We start from the raw sequence: 7,569 nt of genomic DNA, 5'->3' as shown, positions 1-7,569 counted from the left end.
CAGCAGAAGGCCATTGCTTTCACATCCTGCATGTGAGCTCCCAAAGGCACCTGGTGGGCCACTGCGAGTAGCAGAGTGCTGGACTAGATGGACTCTGGTCTGATCCAGCAGGCTTATGTTCTTATGAAGTATTACCCCCCAGGGCCTGTGAGAACCACTGTAGAGGAGAGTTGCTCCCCCTGGAAGACCTGTGACATTCTAACCCCATTTTCTATTTTCCCAATCTGCCATTTTCTTATAGGTTCCACAAGTCTTATAGTCCCGGAATGTTCTCTCAGTATGGCTGTCTCCTCCCTTCTTGCCGATAAGGGCAAGGAAGTCATGTGCCCTCTCTGCATGGAGTATCTGACAGACCCGGTGTCTGTGGACTGCGGCCATAACTTCTGCTTGGACTGCATCACTGATTTTTGTGAGAAATGGGAAGTGTGCGGGCTTTTGAAGTGTCCCGTCTGCAGAACCCACATCCAGAAAGAGAATTTCCAGCCCAACTGGCAGCTGGCGAACATAGTCTCACAACTGAAATTCCTTGCCTTGAAAGAGAAGCTGTGCCAAAAACATCAGGAAAAGCTCCGGCTGTTCTGCCGAGAAGATGAACAATTAGTGTGTCAGGTGTGTGAGCATTCTCCGGAACACAAACAGCATTCTGTGGTGCTCTTGGAAGAGGCTGCCCAGGACTACAAGGTAGGAAATCAAGTCAGTGGAGTTTGAGACAGTGAATTTTCCCCCCTCTTAATTGGACAGTGCTTCAATCTTCAGTAAAGTCTGTCTGGAATATAGATGCCTCATCCCTAATCTCTGAAGTGAAAGTTTTTTCTCTTAGGAGAAGTGTTATAAATACAGTCTACCCAGTGGTGGGATCCAAAAATTTTAGTAACAAGTTCCCATGGTGGTGGGATTCAAACTGTGGCGTAGCGCCAATGGGGCTGGGCGGGGCACGACGGGGGCGGGGCAGGGCATTTCGGGGGTGGGGCATTCCTGGGCGGGGCTGTGGCAAGGACGCAGCCGCTGCGCCAGTCCTTGGTCGGGAAACGAATGCATGCAGGCGCAGGCTGCCACGCACGCCGGCGCACCTCCTGCTAGACTGCTTCCAGTTCTGCACGCTACTGCCGAGAGGAGGGGCGTAACTAAGGCAAAAATCACATGGCAAAATTGCCCATTAGTAACCCCCTCTCAGCACACACAAACAATTAGTCACCTACTCTCGGGAACCTGTGAGAACCTGCTGGATCCCACCTCTGAGTCTACCCTTGCGTCATTCCCTTGTGTTGTCACTGAATTTGTTGAATACAGAAGGGAGAAATGACCCCCGGGCTAAACAATACTTGTTATCAGGCAATCCCTCTCAAATCCACGAAGCATTTTTCAGAACTCTGGCCGAATCTCTTGCTGTGGAAGCTCTAGGGGGGCCAGAGGGGGCATATGGCCAGGTGCCATTTGCATTTTGCCCCCCACCCCCTTCCCTCACAGACTAGGCCAGGTGAACTGGGAGCTGGACGATCCCTCCTCTCCTACTTCACAGACCAGCATTAGCAGCTGAGCCAGCGCACGGAAGAAACCCCATTGCTGCTGCCCCAAGGCTAGATCACTCCCTCTGTCTCCCTCTGCCCCTCCTGTGCCAGCAGCACCACCAGCTTCCAATGCCTCAGGCTACTGCCTGGCTGCCTCCAGCCACTCAGAACTCCTTGGGTGGGTAACAGCCCAGGCTGCAGACAGCTGAAGTTATGTAGGTGAGCAGAGGCTCTACACATGGATGGACCAGCTGAGGTTGGAGCGGCTGCTGGGTTGGGGCCAGAGGTGGGATCCAGCAGGTTCTCACAGGTTCCCGAGAGTAGGTTACTAATGATTTGTGTGTGCCGAGAGGGGGTTACTAATTGGTGATTTTGCCACGTGATTTTTGCCTTAGTTACGCCCCTCCTCTCAGCAGTAGCGCACAGAACTTGAAGCAGTCTAGCAGGTCACCGGTGTGCGTGGCAACCTGCGCCTGCGTGCATTCGTTTCCCGCCCAAGGACCGGCGCAGCGGCTGCGTCCTTGCCACAGCCCCGCCCAGGAATGCCTGGCCATGCCCCCATCGTGCCCCGCCCAGCCCCATTGGTGCTACACCACAGTTTGAATCACACCACCATGGGAACCTGTTACTAAAATGTTTGGTTCCCACCACTGAGCAAAACCCGTTTTGTACATAACTGCCTGATTTCTGACTTTACTTGTTTCCTTTCTATGGTAACTCCTTACAAATGTGTAATTCAATACACTTTTCTAATTAATTTTCCTGTTAAGAAGTCGCTCGGGCCACATAATTTACTAAAGGAGGTACAGAATTGAAGAGACTCTCTACATCTTTCAGGGAAGTTCCTGGGACTGAGAAACAAAGCCCGGTTAAAGGAGGGATGCAATTCATTCTACAAAACAAAACAAATCGTGTTAAAGGGCTACTCAATTACTGCAGGGCATCAAATTTTGAAAGAAAAGACAGGGGAAAAAGCCTTCCACCGAGAGATAGAAAGGATAGGGAAGTTGCATCTGATTTTTGTTAGATGTAAGATGAAGAAGGGTTAGTTTTATACGCTGCTTTTCTCTACCTTAGGGAGTCTCAAAGCAGCTTATAGTCAGAGGTGGGATCCAGCAGGCTCTCACAGGTTCCCAAGAGTAGGTCCCACAATACGATCGCTTGCACATATGCAGGTGCAGAACGCAAAATTAAAAAGAAAAGAAAAAGGGGCCTCCCCAGAGGTGGGATCCAGCAGGTTCTCACAGGTTCCCGAGAGTAGGTTACTAATTATTTGTGTGTGCCGAGAGGGGGTTACTAATTGGTGATTTTGTCATGTGATTTTTGCCTTAGTTACGCCACTCCTCTTGGCAGTACCGCGCAGAACTTGAAGCAGTCTAGCAGGAGGTGCACCGGCGTGCGTGGCAGCCTGCGCCTGCGTGCATTCGTTTCCAGCCCAAGGACTGGCGCAGCGGCTGTGTCCTTGCCACAGCCCCGCCCAGGAAGGCCCTGCCCCCAGAATGCCCGGCCACGTCCCTGTCGTGCCCCACCCAGCCCCATTGGTGCTATGCCACAGTTTGAATCCCACCACCATGGGAACCTGTTACTAAAATTTTTGGATCCCACCACTGCTTATAGTCATCTTCCTCTCTCCATAACAGACACCTTGTGAAGTACCTTAGAGAAGGAAGCCTAGTTCTGAGAGGGAAAGACAGTGGAAGATAATGCAAGGAGGAGTCTTGGGGATCTGAACGGGAGAGATGTTGAAGACATGGACGAAAAGCTTTCTCTTATTTTGTGCAGGACAAAATCAAGGCCCAGCTGAAGTCTCTGGAGAAAGAGAGAGAAATTCTTGTGCCTCAGAAACTGTCTGAAGAGATAGCAAGTCAAAAGACGTTGGTAGGTATTGCTTATTATAGGTCACATGCCAGAGAAGAGAGTTCACTGGCAGACTCCTAGTGACTTTAATCAATGAGGCGACAGACATTTTCATAGGTGACATGAATGTGTGGTGTCGATAGGCTGGTTCATACCAAAAAAAAGCATCACAATAAATGGAACTTCATAGAGTGACTTGAATGTTGGTTGGCCAGGTCATCCACTAAGGTAAGAATCCTCCTACACTCAGTGGCTTTCCCATACTCTGCGCTCTTTTGCAGTAAGAGAAAATGGAAGGTTGATGTTATGGATGTGGAGATGTCACTTTTTCTCACCATGATTCTCTATGAATTTCCCCAGCCTCTATGATCTTTATCATAGAGACTTGGGGAATTCCCAGAGCATCATACAACCTGGTGATATCACTTCCAGGTCTTTATCAGAAAGTAGCCAGCAAGGAGCACACGGGCGTAGGCTAAAGAAATGTAACGAAATTCTCTCATATAGTTCTCTATATTATATAAATGCTCAAATTTCAACAAATAGACTGTGGTTGAGAATCCTTTGGCATGTGCCCCTTTGTCAAGCAAGGCCAAATTCACTCATTTTTAACTTCTCTTGACAGAACTTCATATTCCACTACTCTCCCTTCCTCACTCAGTGTGTTTTCTCAGGCACAGATAGAAGCCGAGAAAGGAAAGGTCAGGTCTGCTTTTGAACATATGCACAACTTCCTGGAAGAAATTGAGGGCTTCTGGTTGGCCCAACTGGGAGATCTAGAGAAAGAGATCAAGAAGAAGCTGAAAGATAACATCACTAGGATTTCCCAGGAGATTACCCGTATGAGTTACCTGATCAGAGAAATGGAAGAACAGTGCCAGCAACCGGATAGTGAATTCCTGCAGGTGAGACCTAAGATAACTTACCTGTTTTCTGGGGAGAAGGGGAAAAATATGATCCTGGGACCAACAACTGATTTTTCCAGATCTGGAAGAAGCAAATTACTCTTCTAGAACAAAAAAAAAAACCCCAGCTTGTGTTCTCTTTGTGTAATCAACACCCACTTCTCTCTTTCTCTGTTTCAGAATATCAAAAGTACCATGAGCAGGTAAGAGGCTCTTTCTTGCTCCAGTTTTGCATCCTGTGGAAAAATTAGTTCTCTCCTTTTTAAATACAGGCTGATTCCACACAGGGCAAATATTACAGGTGTAGGATGCTGTAGAGGAGTCGCGTGGCGTAGTGGTTAGGTGCTTGCGCTGCCACTCACATGGTCAGGAGTTCGAGTCCCCTGTGGGTCAGATATCCTGGCAGCTGGCTCATGGTCAACTCAGCCACCATTTCTTGGTCAGTAAATGAGTACCTATCACACAGCTAGGGGGTAAAGAATAGCCGGGGAAAGCAATGGCAAACTACCCCACAAAAACGGCTTGCAGTGGTACCCCAGGGTCGGATACGACTGAAGGGGAAACTTTACCTTTAGGACACTGTATAACTCATTTGTGTGTGTGGGGGGGGGGCTTCGCACAGGCCCCAACCCGAAAAAGAGCCTGCCCCATTTTATTTCCCCCAGCCCGAGTTTTTAGAAAATCACTAAATGAGCAATCCTTTTGGAAAATCCCAGATTGGTGCCGCTGCCACACGAATGGCCAGGCAGAAGCTGCTTTATTTTTCTCCCTTCCATGGTCATGGAGAATTTGCCAGCTATTGCCCAGCTGTTGCAGGGAGGCCCAGTGGTGGGATCCAAAAATTTTAGTAATAGGTTCCCATGGTGGTGGGACTCAAATTGTGGCGTAGCACCAATGGGGCTGGGCGGTGCACGATGGGGGTGTGGCTGGGCATTCCGGGGGCGGGGCATTGCTCGCCGGGACTGTGGCAAGGACGCAGCTGCTGTGCCGGTCCTTGGGCAGGAAACGAATGCACGCAGGCGCAGGCTGCCACGCATGCCGGTGCACCTCCTGCTAGACTGCTTCAAGTTCTGCGCGCTACTGCTGAGAGGAGGGGCGTAACTAAGGCAAAAATCACGTGGCAAAATCACCAATTAGTAACCCCCTCTCGGCACACACAAATAATGAGTCACCTACTCTTGGGAACCTGTGAGAACCTGCTGGATCCCACCTCTAGGGAGGCCCCTTTTTCTTTTCTTTTTAATTTTGCGTTCTGCACCTGCACAGGTGCGAGCGATCGTATTGTGGGACGATTTGGCATGGCTGTGGGGGTTCATTTCTGCATGCCTGTGTAGCTACATGTGTGTTGCAAGAGATTTTTTAAAAAAGAAAAGCCTCTTTGTGCAAAGACGCAAAAGCAACCTGGATTGTTTCCGTGGGCTCCAATCGCTGCCTGCACAGAATGCAGGTGAATGGGAAAACAGGAAAATGGGTTCCTTTATCACCATGGTGGCGAACATTTGGCACTCCAGATGTTATGGACTACAATTCTCATCAGCCCCTGCCAGCATAGCCAATCATGACTATGACCCGTTATACACAAACTCTGATGGGTATCAGCAAATACTTAGATTCTCTTCTCTGCTTGGAGACACTATGGAGAATACTGATATTTTATTTCCCGCACAACGTCAGATACTAAGGATATAACTATTTATATTCTTACGTTCTAACATCCTTCAGGTTTGAGGGAAGGGACTGAATTCTTTTATCCAGGCAGTCTGGCCATAATTGAGACTTTCCTCAGAAATTAAGTGCCTCTTCCCACGAAGAGTGTAAACTGCCTTCTGCTAAATCCAGTCTTCAAGCCATCAAGCCAAGCTCTTTCTACTCTAAGGCCCTTTCCGCATGGGCCCAATACAGCGCCCTGGGGACGGCAAAAACACTGTCCCCAGGGAGCTGTTCGTATGGGGGGCACAGCTGCTTCGCAGCCGCGCCGCCCTCGCGCCTCAACAGCGGCTTCCAACCGCTGCTGTGTGAACTGGAAGGCGCCATCCCTCCCCCCTTTCCCAATCGACTTTCCTTCCCTGCGACCGTCAGGCGCATCGCCGAGACCTGGGGACACGCCCCCCTGCCCTGCGACTCCGGAGCGGTCGCGTAGGGCAGGGGGGAGTGTCCCCTGGCCTCGGCAACGCGCCGGACGGTCGCAGGGAAGGTACGTCGATTGGGCGACGGTGCAGCACGGCGCTGTCTTCTCTGTAGTTTCCAGGACCGTTCACGCGAATGGTCCCGGGGGTGTGGGTCAGCGTCATGTACGCCGACCCAACCCCCACCATGGCCGTGCGGAAACAGCCTAAGAGATCCTTGGGGTCTCAGATGGAAACCTTCCCAAATTTTTCCTGGGATTCCTCAGATGAAGATCTTTCTAAATGTTTAGTGTGTGTAGGGGGTTTGATTACAAGGTTTGAACCCACAAACATGTACTTTACTGCTGCACAACGGAAACTGGCCGTGTGCCTTCACAAATTCTCCTCATATGGCTTCTGTCTTATCCTAGGGTTTCCGACAACCTGAGGAGAAATGTCCTGTCCCTTTAAACAGAGACTTAATGTGATGTTACTTAAATAAGGACTTAAGGTGATGTTATTTAAATAGAGGCGTAATGTGAAGTGATTTATCATCAAAAGGTCCACCTACCAATTCCCTCACAGTTCCCTTCAGTCTTTTGGGGACTCTATTCTACAAAAAGCTGCAAAGGAACTCTTATGGGACCTGGAGAGACACAGTTGAACCCACTGGTGGGAACCATAGAGACATTTGAATTAGCCAGAACCCTCACTTACAAACACCTTCTTTTATTCTAGTTGATGTTGCTGCTAAGGAGAAAAAATTATGTTAGTTGTCTCACATAAAAGCCAAATTAATTTGGGTACTGCCTGCTCATGCTTATTTTAAATGGGGCACCTAACCACAAAGTCCACCTTCCTTTGATCAAACAACCACTCTGCCATTTCCTGCCAAAAGACTACTGAGATGGAACATGGTTTCATGGTTTCTTCTAGGTATGCAAAGAAACCCGTGGATCCTGTGGCAAGCCATATTCCTGGATTGGAAGACAGACTGCAAAGTTGCTATCAGAAAAATTGTGTTCTGGAAGACACTATGGGAAAATTTGCAGGTATTCAGCAAAGTGGGGAGGGGGGGGGAAAGATGGACCTTAGATAGTTTTTCATTTTGGGGTTGGTTGCAGGAAAAGTCAGTTCTTGGATAACTTGGATGGATGGATGGATGGATGGATGGATGGATGGATGGATGGATGG

The 7,569-nt window shown here is 49.2% G+C and overlaps 1 protein-coding gene across 1 annotated transcript in view; it reads left to right on the top strand.

Moving 5' to 3' along the window:
• The first annotated feature begins 279 nt into the window (after nt 1-279).
• LOC125427742 (E3 ubiquitin-protein ligase TRIM58-like) overlaps nt 280-7,569 on the top strand; it is a 15,251-nt gene continuing 7,961 nt past the window's right edge. The window contains exons 1-5 of the mRNA XM_048487297.1: nt 280-681; nt 3,291-3,386; nt 4,040-4,270; nt 4,451-4,473; nt 7,312-7,427. Of these exons, the coding sequence (XP_048343254.1) occupies nt 280-681; nt 3,291-3,386; nt 4,040-4,270; nt 4,451-4,473; nt 7,312-7,427 (868 nt within the window). The remainder of the gene's footprint in view (nt 682-3,290; nt 3,387-4,039; nt 4,271-4,450; nt 4,474-7,311; nt 7,428-7,569) is intronic.

This window comes from Sphaerodactylus townsendi, linkage group LG03 (assembly GCF_021028975.2).
Source record: "Sphaerodactylus townsendi isolate TG3544 linkage group LG03, MPM_Stown_v2.3, whole genome shotgun sequence".
In the NCBI taxonomy this organism is placed as follows: Eukaryota; Metazoa; Chordata; class Lepidosauria; order Squamata; family Sphaerodactylidae; genus Sphaerodactylus; species Sphaerodactylus townsendi.
The sequence above is the reverse complement of the archived record's forward strand: the minus strand, read 5'-3'. Positions and strand labels throughout refer to the sequence as shown.